At 49.0% G+C, this 15,302-nt stretch overlaps 1 protein-coding gene across 1 annotated transcript in view; it reads left to right on the forward strand.

Annotated features, from left to right (window-relative positions):
- NFRKB (nuclear factor related to kappaB binding protein) overlaps window positions 1-15,302 on the forward strand; it is a 31,215-nt gene that overhangs the window by 2,884 nt on the left and 13,029 nt on the right. Inside the window, 13 exon segments of the mRNA XM_070365276.1 lie at window positions 2,255-2,456; window positions 7,252-7,379; window positions 8,029-8,203; window positions 8,733-8,834; window positions 9,444-9,517; window positions 10,327-10,411; window positions 10,761-10,941; window positions 11,155-11,263; window positions 11,496-11,622; window positions 11,878-11,898; window positions 11,901-11,942; window positions 14,994-15,073; window positions 15,195-15,241. Coding sequence (XP_070221377.1) covers window positions 2,255-2,456; window positions 7,252-7,379; window positions 8,029-8,203; window positions 8,733-8,834; window positions 9,444-9,517; window positions 10,327-10,411; window positions 10,761-10,941; window positions 11,155-11,263; window positions 11,496-11,622; window positions 11,878-11,898; window positions 11,901-11,942; window positions 14,994-15,073; window positions 15,195-15,241 — 1,373 coding nt within the window.

The raw sequence follows: 15,302 nt of genomic DNA on the forward strand, positions 1-15,302 counted from the left end.
AAGCTGCATTCTCCATGTTTAATAACGTGTTCACTCGATAATATGGCGTAAGCCATATTTTAACAAGACAATTTTCAACAGTTTGCTAGTTGTTTTTTTTTTTTAATTATTTGGCCACTCAGCCTGCGGGATCTTGAGTTCCCCAAGCAGGAATTGAACCTGCACCACTGAGCAGTGGAAGCAGAGTCTTCTTAACCACTGGATCGCCAGAGCAGTCCCAAGAAGTTTTATATTTAAGGACAGAATTATGTGTATCTTTTATATTAGATGTTTACCCAAGTTGTGAATCATGATACAGAATGCATACATTATCTGTCCATAAGGTAACCAGCTTTCTAGTCAATTAATAGTTCATTTCTTGAGATAGTATTAATAGTGTGCTTTTGGCCACTTTTCACAGTTGAGCTGTGCGATCATCATCGGCTACCATTTATTTAGTGCTTATTATGTGCAAGGCACTAGGTCTGCTGAAACATGCCAGAGTTCAAATATACGGACAGGCATAGAGTATCATATGGTGAACATCCATGCGTTCGGTTTGGGGAGACTTTCATTTAGTCATATTTGGTTCAGATTTTTCTTTCATCATATGTTTAAAAACTGTGGATAAAGTTAAAGCCACCATTTTGCCGCCTCCTTTCCCAAAATAACAGCTACTGAACTTGGTATATGTCTTTCCCAGCCATGTTTTCTTTGCATGCTCTTTCAAGTAAACCTCTGTATGCCGTCCAGTCAACCAGCAAGTACTTGTTTTACCTAAGTACCTGCTCTGTGCCAGGTGCTGAGATGCCAGTAGTAACGTGGTGTGCAGATGCGGGTTTGTGCGGGGACCTTAGGGAGCGGGAGCTGCTGAGCTGCCCGCCTGCTGAGACGCCTGCAGGTGGTTGACTTCTCGGTCGTCTCCTGCTGACGCCCTTCAGTGTCTCCCTTGTCTGTCCTTGTCATTTAGGGTAAAGGGACAAGTACTCACCGTGTTCCTAGGTCCCTTGCTCATGTCTTACTGTCTGCTGCTTCCCTTGCCCTCCTTCTTCTTGAGCTTCTTGATGTTGCCTGGACTTCTGTTTGTTTATTTATTTACTTGGTTGAACCAGGTCTTTCTTAGGGCGGAGCAGAGTCTTGGCCATGGACCACCAGGAAAGTCCCCTGAACTTTTTTTTTTAATTAAAAAGTGAAAGGTGTCTCACATAAGAATATATAAAGTACACACACATACACACACACACACATATATATGGAGTTTAAGCTGTAATAAACACCTGTGGAGCCCCCACTTGAATGCTAACTCTCCTCTTCTCCCTCCCTATTGCCCCTAAAGGTTGCTGCTGTCTTTTGTTTTGTAGTAATTATTCTTTCATTACTCTGGGTTTTGGTCTGTGGGTTTTTAACCCTTCTGCCTCAGCACATTTTCCTCTTATCCCTTGCCGTCTTAGACGTCACTTGGTATGAAAGGTGTTCTCTGAGACCATAAGTCTGGGAGGTGTGCTTCTCCCCTGTACTCACGGGTAAACTTCCACTCCATTGCAATAGCTTGTTTAATTGTTCTCCCTCCAGACGGTATATACACTCGTCCATCTTAGCTCACAGCACTTAGGATGGATGTTTCCTGTATGTAACTGCCGAGTGGAGAACAGACCCGGTCCTGTTGCTTCGGGTTCTCAGCAGATGCCCTCAGCTCTTCAAGTTCTCACCTCCCATGTGGGCTTTTTCTGCCCCTCGTCTTGAGCTGAACTGAGATGTTCACCATCCTATCCCCTGTTGGCAGAAGTGGTTTCTAAATGAGATTCTCTCTGCTGAGCTCATTCTCCTGAGGATTATTATTTACTGCTGGGTATAAGATTGTGATTTATATGTAATCTTTACTGGTCTCTCAAGTTTTTTTTTTTTTTTTTTTTGCTGTCCTGTGCCGCTTTTGGTATATTAGTTTCCCAACCAAGGGTTGAACCCGGGCCCCAGCAGTGAAAGCATGAAGTCTTAACCACTGGCCTGCCAGGGGATTCCTGACAAATCTCTCAAGATTTCAGAATTGAGTAAAGATCAGTGGAATTTTAGTTTGTTTAAAAAACATAAGAACTTGGATGGTGTTGATGGTTGCACAACATTGTAAATGTACATAATGCCACTGAACCGTATACCCTAAGATGGACAGAATGGTAGATTTCACGTTATGTGTATTTTACCACTTACGCGCAGAAAACTTAAAAACTTTGTTTTTTTTCCTCGTTTGCTTTCCTCCTGCTTTTCCTGATTCTCCCAGCCCGAGATCTTCTTTGATGTAGTCAGCCTGTCAACGTGGCAGGAAGTGCTGAGCGACTCGCAGCGTGAACATCTCCAGCAGTTTCTGCCCCTCTTTCCTGAAGACAGCATGGAGCAGCAGAATCAGCTCATCCTCGCCCTGTTCAGTGGGGAGAACTTCCGCTTTGGGAACCCTTTGCACATCGCCCAAAAGCTTTTCCGAGGTGTGTAGCCCCCCAGTCTTGTCTTTAGAGGCATGGGGGTGGAACACGCCCCGTTCTGTGCACGCTCCTTTCTCGTTTCTCGATTTTATGTGCAGATGCTGTCCCCTTAGTCAGAGTGATTTCAGGAAGCACTTTGCTGCCTAGGCTGTTCTTTTTTTTAAAAAAAAGATTTTCACTTAATAGGAAGCATAAATCATAGTAGGTATTGCTCATTGATTTGTTATATGAACCCAGCTGTGTAGCCACCACTGAGATTAAGAAGCAAAATGTTATTAGCATCTTGAGGACACCGTTTATGACTAGTCTTCAAAACTCACTAAAGACAGTTTACCGTTTGGTTTATCACACATGTGTATGTGTGTGTGATGCCCATACACTTTTTTTCTGCAGAAAAGTTGACACTTTCCCACCAGGCACTTCAGCATATAGTGTATCTCTTAGCAAAGACGTCCTTCCACATAATCACAGTGTTAATACCACACCCAAGAAACTTCACAGTGAACAGGAAATAGCATAGTAGCCCTTGTTCAGATTTTCCCAGTGGTTCAGTGTCCTTCATGGTCAGCTTTTAAGCCAGGTTGCGCTCATGGTTTGTGTGTGGTGTGTGGATTTCCTGTCTCTCAGCTCCCTGAATCTGGGACCTTTTTTCCCTTGTCTTTCAAAATACATTTGTGACAAGCCTAGGACACTTGAATTGTAAAATGTCTTGCTTTCTGGGGAGTTACCATGTTGTTTCCTCACGATATAAATTTGGGTTAAACATTTTGCCAAGAAAGGAAATGGGAAATTTTCATCCCCCAACCCCACCCCCACAGAGGGCATGTGAGGTCAGTCTTGCTTTTGATCACTTGGTTCTGTGGTGTCTGCCGGGCCTACTGATTGTAAGGGCACCTTTTTTCATTTAATTAATATGCAGTCTATAGGGTTGTACTTACAGACCATGTGATAACCTTATTTTCAAAAAGCCTTTGTTTTCCCCAGTGGTTTTAGCACCCACCAATCCTTTCCTGAATCCATAATTACACTGGGGATTCCAGAATGGGTTTGGGGTTACTCTGAAGTCCCTGTTTGCTTTGCTCCCTGTCCCATGGAGAGGAACAGAAGGTGCTTCTCCCCTTCCTGCTTTCTGGGGTGACTTTGCTTTGGCAGGAGCCCCTGAAAAACACCACCTCTTGTGTTTTGTTAAATTGGACAGTTTGACAGCTGCAGAAATATTGGAGAGAAAAAGCTTATCATTTCCTGTCTCATTATCTTAGGGGTTCAAATGAGTGTTCCCTTCTTCAGTGGGTTATTAAGGAGGATTTCCCGCTCTGGTTGGACAGGGTTTATGTGGCTGAAGCCAGGGTCTCAGGTGGGAGTTAGGCTGGTAGGCCTGGTTGGTGGTTGAGGCCATGTCAGGGACTGTCTGTGACGTTGGCACATTTCGTTCCAAATCAGTGTGATGGTTCTGGTGAGGATGCAGACAAGGAATGTCAAGGTAGGAGTTGTGTGGTTCTCACTGTCCTGCCTCGTGTTTCAGGTCCAGTGTTGCTGAGGATGGCCGCGTCACCATGGTGATTGTGGTTGTGTGTCTTGACCGAGTTGGCATTGCTGCCAGTTCTCTGACCTTTGGTTTTGTTTTCCCGGTAATGTTTTAAATAGAATCCTTTTTCTTCTTAAGCCCAGATGCTTGTCAGGCTCCCTGGTCTTCTGTTTCCGAGGAAAGCCTCATCTGTCAGGGACTCAGCTTCCCACTTGTAGCCACACCCCAGCTCACTGTGGTCGTTGCCCCCTCACCTGCTTGTCTCAGAGGAAGGACCTTTCTTCGTTTAAGGCTGACCCCCATCCTTGCTCTTTTCGTGTTTTGCGTCCTCCAGGACCTCATTTCTTAGCAGTTGTTCCACCGTGTGTATTTGCTGTACCTGTTCTTTTTCAGTCTGTAGATGGGATCAGGGATCTCACACTAAAAAAGTCCTTAACCGTCTGTCCCCTTCATCATCGTCTGTCATTTTCCCTTTTCTCCAAACTTCTGGAAAGACGTCATAGCTTGCAGTCCTTGGGGGCTGTCCCCTGTACCTGTCACACCTTTCTAAATTTTAAACTGCAAACCTACAGAAAAGTGACAAGAATCTGTAATTGACACCCACATACTCCTCACCAGGTTCACCAACTATTAACATTTTGCCCCATTTATTTTCTTGTGCTTATTACCACTATTTTTAGTTTCCCTGAACCACTTGAAAAATCCTAATTTTTCAGCATTCATCTCCGAAAAGCAAGAACATTCTCTTAGATAACCAGAAATGATCAAGTTCAGAAATACATAAAATACTGTATTGAATTTAAATTCTGAATGTCAGTATGAATTTTAATGCTGTTATGCTACTGTGTGGCCCATATTCCTATTTTGCTACTTATTCCAGTGCTCATTTTTTCCTCTGGTCCATATTTCTTTTCAGTGAAAATGCAATTTGCAGACCAGCAGATGATTTTCAGTTCTCTTCTTAACCTATCCGTAATGTCTGATGTCTTGACCATCATGTCTGATGTCTGAAGTGAGACTTTTGCCTCCCCACTTAGTACTCGTGGCCCTCCAGTTCCTGACTTCCTCCTGAACCTTACACACCCTTCCAGCATACCCCTCTCTGCTGAATCCTCATTGACTCACTGTTCCTGCCTCTGCTCCTGCCATTAAGCCCACTCTCCCTCCTTACTTGTCTGCTCCCATCTACTAGCTCTTCTTTGGGAGCTTTTATTGGGGCTACTTCAGACACCATCTCCACACAGCCACCAGCGTGAGGATCTCAGAGTTTCAGTTTTCAGAATATTTGCCAATTGCCTTCACTTGGAATAAAATCCACCGCCTACCAGGCTCTTTTGCCCTCTTAGGAACCTCACCCAGGGCTGTAGTTGCCTTTTCCACTGTTCCATGGCTCAGCGCAGTCAATAGAAATACTACATGAGCCACATGTTCAGGTAAAAAAATTCCAGTGACCACATTAGGCATACTAAAAACAGTTGATTTTAATGATGTGTTTTCTTTAGTTTGAGGTACTCAGAATTCTCTTTTAATAGAGCATTTGTCTGTTGTGGTTATCAAAAGTGGGGGAAGCTAAAGACTGACAGAAGGTCACATCAGAGAAGTAGAGAGGTAAAGGAGTAGAACTTTCGTCCAGTTCCTGTATGTCAGCGTCAGTAGCATTCAACTCTTGCCTCTTTTCTTAAAAGTCAAATTCCCTGTTTCTCTACAGCAGGCAGCATTCAGCGTGGTGGCTGAGAGCTTGAGCTCTGGAGCTGGATGGCCTGTTTTCAGACTCAGTTTCCCCTTTTAGCTGTGTGACCTTGGACAAGTTATATAATTTCTCCACGCCTCAGGCTCTTCTGTAATTTGAGAATGTAGTGGTATCTTCTTTATGCAGGGAAGGGGGGTTGTGAAGATGAGGTGAGTTAATATATGCACGGCCCTTACATGATGACAGTTATGTGCCAGGTGCTGTTCTAAGTGTTTGCTGTTATTGATTACATTGGAATGTCATTAAAGGCGGTTCGAATAAAAACAGACATCCTGATGCCGTGTTTTAGCTTTCTGAGATTAGCTGTTCCATCTGTCTACTTAAGTTCACATTGTAGCACCCTGCTCAAATCTAATATTCCAAAACGACTTCTCTCACCACGGCTCCCGCAGTGGCACCAGTTGCCCATGTCGAGTGATCTGGGTACCACGCTCCTCTTCCTGCCCCAGCGTCCAGGCTGTCAGCAGGTCTAACCTTTGTCCCTTGAACTACATCTCAAGGCTCTACTGCCGGTCACTTAACCACTACTTAACTTATCAACTGACATACGGCTTTCTTCAAGGTTCTGGAGGTGCAGTCGTGTTCTTAATTCTAATAGGGGAAAACAAGATGATAGATAAGCAAGTGTGTCTTGGTGTTACGCACTGCAGAGACTGAGGAAGGGTAGTGGGCCTGGGAGTGACACGAAGGAGCTATCTCGGGTGGTGGTTGGGTAGGGCTTCTCTGATGAGGTGCGTTTGGACAGAGGCTGCGTGAAGATCTGAGGAGCAAGCTGTGAAGACACTGGGTCTTAACAGGAAACACTGCGGGTGGAGGGGACTCTAAGGAGAAGTACGGTGTGCTCGGGAAACAGCGTGGAGGCCAGTGGGGCTGGGGTGGAGGGAGCAGAAGGGAGGCTGGTGGAAGAAGAGGCCGCCATGCATGGGGCCCACACAGCAGGGTCCACAGGCCTCCTGGGGCCCTGGCTCTGCCCTGGCTGTGGGGAGATGAGGTGGGATCAGGCCACTGTCGGCCCTCACCTGGACCACTGCAGTGGTGACCGTCTTTCTCTTTTGCTCTTGGTTGTGTTATTCTCCTGCTTCAAATCCATAGAGTTCCCCAAACTACACAGAAGGTTCTCATTATTTATCTGTCTTATACGTAGTAGTATGTATACATCAATCCCGATCTTGAAATTTTGTAAACATAAGAAAAGTTGAGCAACAATATGTCCAGTGCACACCCATGAAACTGGCCCACGTTCATTAGCTGACGTTTCCCACGGTTGCTCTGATCAGGCCTCATTTTATGTCGCCGCCTCTAGGGCGACTCTTCTTGCTCTTGACGGTTGTTCCAGGCTGGTTCCTGCACAGCCTCAGGGAGTCGAGTCCCTGCGTGTGTGCTTCCTGTGTCTTCCCACCGCCCTCCCCCCGCCCCCCGTCCGCAAGCTCACCTCCCCCAACACCGTCCCCTGGTCAGTGCAGAGCTGTCCCCTCCCCAGCCCCCGTGGATGGTGGCTGATGTGGCGGTGCCTGTTCCTGCAGATGGACACTTCAACCCCGAGGTGGTCAAGTACCGGCAGCTGTGCTTCCGGTCGCAGTACAAGCGCTACCTTAGCTCCCAGCAGCAGTACTTCCACCGGCTGCTGAAGCAGATCCTGGCCTCACGCAGCGTAAGTGACCCCCCTCCCGGGAGCGGCGCGGACACGCACCTGGTGACCTGAAGGGGCGGGCGGGGCAGCAAGGAAAGGCCACAAGGAAGGAAACTGCCCGTCTACGCCCAGCACGGCCAAGTGCACCCTTCCTTTTTAAGGTGCATTTTCAGACATGTCCTCATTTCAGAGATGTTAGGACAGAGGGAAGAAAGGAGACGTCTTAGATTCGATGAAATGTCGTAGCTTCCTACCCAGAGAGGTGGCTTTCAGGTCCATGGTGGGTCGTGCAGGAGAACCAGGTTGCCCTCAGTTTCACGTCTGGCTGCCTGAGGGGAGCCAGGTTTAGTGGCCCCAGGTCTGGACCAGCCTCGGGAGGCCTCGGGGTCAGGTAGTTGTGGCCCTCAGAGGACCTGTAAGTTTCGGTGTGGAAATACTTAGGTATAAGTATAGTACTCTGGTATAAGTACTCATTCTCAGTGGAGTAGCTCTCCAATCAGGGATTTTCCACCATAATCGATACAAGCCCCTTTTATTTGAACGTACTCATCCACGTTCTTTATGATCGGAGGGAGGGAATTGAGCTCGTTGAAGAAGAGAAGGAAGCATGGACCTGGGGGACCAGCCAGGGTAAGCTTCCAGGACCCCGTCCTGTCTGTCCTGTCTGCAGGACCTGCTGGAGATGGCCCGGCGGAGCGGCCCCGCCTTCCCGTCCCGGCAGAAGCGGCCCTGGCCATCGCGGGCGCCCGAGGAGCGGGAGTGGCGCACCCAGCAGCGCTACCTGAAGGTCCTGCGGGAGGTGAAGGAGGAGTGTGGGGACACGGCGCTGTCCTCCGACGAGGAGGGTGTGTGTTTTCGGGCTCCCGGGGCTTGCGTCCATCTCTACCGCTGCTGCTTGTCTGCCTGGAGCCAGTGGGCGCCATTTCCCCACCCCCACGATGAGGAAGCCATGCCTGTGCCCTGTGGTCTGTCTGGGCCAGTGGTGGAGCTCGGAGCCCCTGGTCCTTGGGCCCTGAGACACTTCCGCTGGGTGGCTGTGACTGCAGACCACTTCGCTCTTGGCGCTTGGGTGCCCGCGGGCCTACCGCAGGCTCTCTAGTTCTGCCGGCTGCTCGAGAGGACTGCTTCCCCACAGGAGGGGCGTAGTGACCTGGCCTCCACAGTAACCCACCACTGTGGATGTCTGTCCTCCTGGAAAAGCTGCTTACATGACCTCAGAGCTACAGTCCAGCTGGGAGGGGTGCAGAGGGAGTGCTGGAACCTGGCTTCCCGATTGTTGGCTTAGCCATCTTGAACCCCAATGACCACTTGCCCAGTCTCCCCTGCCGGGGTCCAAGACCATGTTGGATTTACAAGGAAACTTTTCTTTTGAAGATCTCAGCTCATGGCTCCCAAGCTCCCCAGCACGCTCCCCAAGCCCTGCTGTGCCCCTGAGGGTGGTGCCCACGCTCTCCACCACAGACATGAAAACCGCAGGTGAGTGCTGGTCTGGTGCCAGGGCATGGAGGGGTGTTGAGGGGGTGTGGTGAGGGGAGCAGCACTGGCTTCTTCTGCCAGAAAAAGAGCAGTGTTCCTTAGACCTAGGAGGTTTGGAGAACTTTTTGTTTGGCTCTACTTTTTTACAAATAGGCCAGCTTGCATTCTTTACTTGAAAATTTCCCTTAGGAGTTGATCAGCTGGCATTTTGGCCTAAAGAAAGCAGAATCTTAACAATACTAAGGGACAGTTTAATAATAGAACAAGAGAGGTAACCAGAAGCATAACAGTTTCTTGGCATATCCATGGAATTAGAGAATATTCTTTTTTTTTTGAGAATTTTCTTAATTGAATAAGAATTAAAGAAGACTGTGAAGAAATTCAGGAGCAGCTGAGTACGGAGATTATTGTTACTGACCAGGTTACAGAAGAGCTGCAGAGTTGAGTCAGTGACTGTTCCATGTTTTAAGACTATGGTACTTGTAGCACATGAGTCAGAAGGGAAACCCAGAAGTGTCTTACTTATGAATACTAAAGTGGCCAGGAAAATGTGAGTCTGAGCCCTGTGTAAATAAGGACTATCCATGTGGTTCATTCCTTTTCTCCCAGATAAAATAGAGCTGGGGGACAGTGACCTGAAGATAATGTTGAAGAAGCACCACGAGAAGCGGAAATACCAACCAGTAAGATTGGAGGGGGTAGTGGGTAGGTTGTCAGTCTTATCTCCGAGCGGGTGTCCTGAGGACCGTACAGGGAGTCACTACGTCCTCAGTCCCCTTTCCTTGTACTTGTTAGTGGGCAGGAGCAGCATGGAGGCCCAGGAACACCAAAGACGTGAGGAGAAGACAAACACTTTGGCTTCATAAGACGTGCTCACTGTGATGTCTCATCTAGTCTTTAGGGCAGCACTGTTGCGTGAATCATTATGTCCAGTTAGCAGGTCTCAGAGAGGCCAGGGAGCTTGTCTTCTGCCTGATGGCTAGCAAGCAGCAGAGCCTGAACTCCTCCCACATTTTGTGTTTCTGTTCCTCCACACCACCAGATCAAGGTAACGCCAAGCCAGAAAGTGTAGTGGAGGAAGGAAAGGCAGTTCTTCTAAGGTGGAGGGGTGAGATGGGCAAAGTCTCCATGGGAATTAAATCCAGGTTCTGTCTCGTCTTTTCCACTCACAGTGATGTTGGGTGAATCCCTTCATTTCTCTGAGCCACGTTGTCAGTCTTGGTAAAACATAGCACCACTTAACAGTATTACTTGAAGAACATATAAAGAATGCACAGGAGCTTTATGAACTGTAAATGCCACACGTGAAAGGTTCTTCTCCGCCCTGTTAGAAAGAGCAGTAGTTTTTCTCTATGTACTTTTTAAACTCAACACAGTTTCCTCAAGCACACATACCATCTAATTGTGTCTGTTAGGTACACGGGCAAAATCACCAACAGTGTCTAGCTCCTCTCTGGAGCCTTGATAACACATCTCTGAATATCACGTCTAGGATCATCCAGACCTGTTGACAGGGGACTTGACTCTGAATGACATCATGACTCGAGTGAATGCCGGCAGGAAGGGCTCACTAGCAGGTAAGAACATCCTGCAGAGGTGGCCGTCGTCCAACTGGTGTCTGCTTATACAGGCCTCTGCATAACGCAGAAGGAAATGTAGCCACAGCCTCTTCCTTACTGATGATCTTTGTTTCGTTATCACCTCTTATGGATTTGTAGGGGAGAATGGTTATTAAATCAGATCAGCAGATCATTGGCTTTTTAAAGCACTCATTGGGTTTGGTTTTAAAAACAAAACTATGTCTTTATTACTGAGGCTTTTCTTTGATTTGCTAGTGGGCCTTGGGAAAATAATAAGCAGATAAGCTCCCTCATTTCCTGATGTAGAAGTTGCAGTTTTATGACTTATGTTGTTTTTTTCCCCCAGCCCTATATGACTTGGCTGTCCTTAAAAAAAAGGTTAAAGAAAAAGAGGAAAGGAAGAAGAAGAAAATAAAATTGATCAAGTCAGAGGTAGAGGACCTGGCTGAACCCCTGAGCGGTCCTGAAGGGCTCCCACCCCTCTCGCAGGCTCCATCCCCACTGGCCATACCTGCCATCAAGGAAGAGTAAGTGAGCAGAGGGGTTCATGGCTCAGGGCCACCCCTGTGTTGGTGCCTCCTCTGAACCCTGAGTCCCAGGGTCCTGGGGAAAGTGCGTGGTGTGGTCCTTCACTGAACTGTTCTGTGACTGCTAGGAGGCTTGGAGGGCCTACAGCAACTGAGAGTTGTGGGTTTTTGTTTTTTTTTTTGGTGGTCCTTATCTTTTTCTTCCCTTACTAGGCCTCTCGAAGACCTCAAGCCTTGCCTTGGAATCAATGAAATATCTTCCAGCTTCTTCTCTCTTCTGCTGGAGATCCTACTGCTGGAGGGACAGGCTAGTCTTCCTTTGGTAAGAGTTTAGGAAAAGCCAAGGGCACTGCGGTTTCAGGTGGTAGAAATCTTCAGTAGACTGTGGCTTGAGAACTCTGGGCTCTCCCCAGAGATCTGCAGCCAACTTGCTTTGTGAATTGGGCTCACTGGACAGACCCCCCGCTGGCTTGTTCCGGCACAGTCATAGAATTGCCATTGTGTTGAAACAGAATGGAAATCTAACCAGGTCCTGCCTTTACTTTTTACCTCAGCTAGAAGAGCGGGTTTTGGACTGGCAGTCCTCTCCAGCCAGCTCCCTCAATAGCTGGTTCTCTGCGGCCCCCAACTGGGCAGAGTTGGTATTACCAGCCCTGCAGTATCTTGCTGGAGAAAGCCGTGGTAAGGTGCTTTTTTCTGTAGGGTCAGTATCTCCCTCCCTCCCACCCACCCACCTTTGTCCGATTCTCCTATTAGAATGCAGCCTCACTGCTTACATCCATCATGACCCTGCCTGACGCCATGTGGCAGTGGGCTGTGCTGCCCTGATATGCTGTTGACATACAGAAGTGACCTCCCAGCCCAGGGGAGTCAGTGGTTCTGGGTTCAACACTCTCTGGCCTGTGTGGCTTGCTTATGGGCATCCATTTCTTGTAGCTGTGCCGTCCAGCTTCTCTCCGTTGTTGAATTCAAGGAGAAAACCCAGCATTGGAAACTGCTTGGTGAGTACTGCATACCACTGACCTGTCACAGAGGTGCTTTTTCTCTCTTTTTCTCCCCTAAGTTTCTGGTGCCTTCCGGGCAGTGCAGGCCATGAGAATGTTGAGAAGGCCCTGTTAGGCCTTGTTTTGCTCAGTAAGAGGATCCTTCCAGGCCCTTAGGAGCTCTCACGGTCTTAAGTTCATGAACCCCATTGGGTTTTGGCTAAGCTGAAATTGCCCTCTGTCCCGATGCACCCCGGGGCTGCTGAATCGAAATCTGTGGGGGCTTTTACATTAGCACCTGTGTTTGTATCATTCATATCTGTGCCCTTAGTGTAACTTACAGTAACATGATTGTTTTTCTTTCCTAAAATGGGCTTTGTTGTTGAGGATAATGTGTCAGGCAGCCCCAAGTAAGCTGTTTCTACAGGAAAGACTTCTTTTGTTATAAATTTGTAAAGTTCCACCAACTGTGTAAGTTGTAGTAATGTGTACTTGAAATAACTTGGTGATGAGAGGAAGATTCATGTTGATTTCCTGTGGAAATACTCAAACCTCTCTCCACTCTGTCTAGTGGTCTGTGAAGAGAAACACGGAGAGAAGCTTGTGAAGCAGTAGGTTCATTCCTTCCTTACAACGGTGATTCACTTTCTAGGTGTCAGGCAGTGTTAGGTGTTGGGGGTGTAATGGTTTGTGATGTAAACAGTGTGTTCCCCTCTTGGTGGAGCTTAAGACTTGTTTGGGGAACAGGTACTCAAATAGCAAAAGTGCACATTCTGTAAGGGAAAGTGCTGGTAGGGGTAGGTATTTGTAATGACGCATCGGTGTGGTGTGAATGCAGAGTTTGAGACAGCTGTCCTGGGGAAGGTCAATTGAGCAGAGTTCTTCACGATGGTTAGGGACCAGCCCAGCAGTGGGAGGGGAGAAGGCTCCCATGGAGGGAGTGGTGTGGGTCAGTGGGGTGGGGAAGCTTCCTTTTAGGATCACACCAGCCTGCAAAGAGATGATGATAATCTGGACTAGGGTAGGGAGAATGGACGCGCTTGAGAGTTTTAGGTAAAAGCTAGAGAGGTGGTTACGGGCTGTGACGTGAGTGAAGGCAGAGGCTGTCAAGTGCCACTGGTGCTGGACTCGTAACTGGTGAATGGGGCCCGCCATGGGCAGCTGGTGCTGGACTCGTGACTGGTGAATGGGGCCCCCCATGGGCAGCTGGTGCTGGACTCGTAACTGGTGAATGGGGCCCACCATGGGCAGCTGGTGCTGGACTCGTAACTGGTGAATGGGGCCCGCCATGGGCAGCTGGTGCTGGACTCGTAACTGGTGAGTGGGGCCCGCCATGGGCCACTGGTGCTGGACTCGTAACTGGTGAGTGGGGCCCGCCATGGGCAGCTGGTGCTGGACTCGTAACTGGTGAGTGGGGCCCGCCATGGGCCGCTGGTGCTGGACTCGTAACTGGTGAGTGGGGCCCGCCATGGGCGCTGGTGCTGGACTCATGGTGAATGGGGTGGGCCGCTGGTGCTGGACTCGTAACTGGTGAGTGGGGCCCGCCATGGGCCACTGGTGCTGGACTCGTAACTGGTGAGTGGGGCCCGCCATGGGCAGCTGGTGCTGGACTCGTAACTGGTGAATGGGGTCCGCCATGGGCAGCTGGTGCTGGACTTGTAACTGGTGAATGGGGCCCGCTATGGGCAGCTGGGGAGGATGTCAGGCTTGGTGAGGTAAGGAGCACGCGTGTGGTTATGGACGTGCTGCGGCTTGAGCTTCCTTTGAGGTGTTGAGTGGATGGTGGGTTTAGAGTCCAGACCAGAAAGTCAGGGTAGAGAGCTGTGGGCATGTGTGCAGTAAGAGAAGCCAGAGGCATGGGCCCAGTGAGGAGGCCAGAGGGCCTGGGATGAAGCCTTGAGAGACTCCAGGGTGGGAGAGGCAGAGGGGACTCTGGAGGCAGTGACCACAGAGTTGGGAGGAAGCCATGAGGTCTCAGTCAGGAGATGGGGAGTGTTCATTAGCCTCCATGGTTCCTGCAGCTCAGGAAGGTCAAGACGGGGTCTGTGGACATGAAGAAATGGTGATGCTCTTGGAAAAGTGACGCAGGCTGTGGTCAGAGGTGTGCTGAGGCCATGGGTCCACCTGGCATGGGGCTGGGGGTGGCAGGCCAGACCCAACCAGGGAGTAAGTGTCTCGGGCTTGTGGGTCAGATGCATCCGCTGCAGCCGCTCAGCTCTGCCCTGTGCAGGGCAGCCAGAGACATGACACAGGTGAACAGCCACAAAGCTGACCTCTGCGTGCGCTGTGGAGAGCTGCGTGTCCTGGCTGTCAAGGCCCTCTCCTGCAGCTCGCCTCCAGTTAGGGAGACAGCGGATCTGGACCGCACTTTCTACAAGTGTTTGTTGTTGCTGTTATTTATTTAAAAAACTTTTTGTTGGCCGTGCTGCATTGCATGTGGGATCTTCATTCCCTGACGAGGGTTCAGACCAGCACCTCATGCATTGGAATCACGGAGTCTTGAGCACTGGCCTGCCAGGAATGTCCTGGGAAACTTTAAAAAATTCTGATGCCTGGGCCTTCCCCACATCTGTTCTGATTAGTTGGTTTTGGGGAGCCTGAGCCTCAGCATTTTCAAAAGTACCCAGGTAATCCCGCATTACCAGGATTGAGAAACTAGATTAGGCATCTTGAAGATTGCTCTTTCGGAGAATGACAAGATCTAGTTGTGATTGTGGGAGTGCTTGGCTGGGGTTGAGGGAGGCCACCAAGATCAGGTGACTGAGGAGTTAAGGTGCTGGCTAGACAGCCCGTGGGGATGTCCATCAGACACTTGACGTTAATCCCGTCAGGTTTTTAATCCTTTCAAGTCAGTTTCAAGTTAATTTCCACACTTCGTGTTGTCAGATAGCAGTCCAGTTTCATCCTGCGTGTGGAAGTCCTGCGAGGGCTGTTCTGTACACAGGACCATTGCCACAGTCCTGACAGGTTCTTCCTCGGGCATAGGTACAGCCAGGAGGAGGAAGTGGGGTCCTCACGTTGTACCTTTAGATCCCATTGTTGTTATTTTCTGCCTTTTTGTTCCAATAGGCCAGTCCCAAGATAATGAAAAGGAATTAGCTGCACTCTTCCAGCTGTGGTTGGAAACCAAAGACCAGGCCTTCTGTAAGGTATGTTGTGAGAACCTTCTGTACGATATGTTGTTGAAAAACACCAGCTCTCGTCTTGGGCTTCCAGAAGTTAAACAGAATTCTGCAGTCCACTGACCTGTCACTGTTTTCCTTTCTCCAGCAAGAAACTGAGGACAGCTCAGATGCCACAACGCCTGTTCCTCGGGTGTGAGTATAGCAGTACCTGACTGAGGGTGGTGCCCCAGGAAACCCTTGTCTCAGTCCCGCC

Source organism: Bos mutus, chromosome 29 (assembly GCF_027580195.1).
Source record: "Bos mutus isolate GX-2022 chromosome 29, NWIPB_WYAK_1.1, whole genome shotgun sequence".
NCBI lineage: Eukaryota > Metazoa > Chordata > Mammalia > Artiodactyla > Bovidae > Bos > Bos mutus.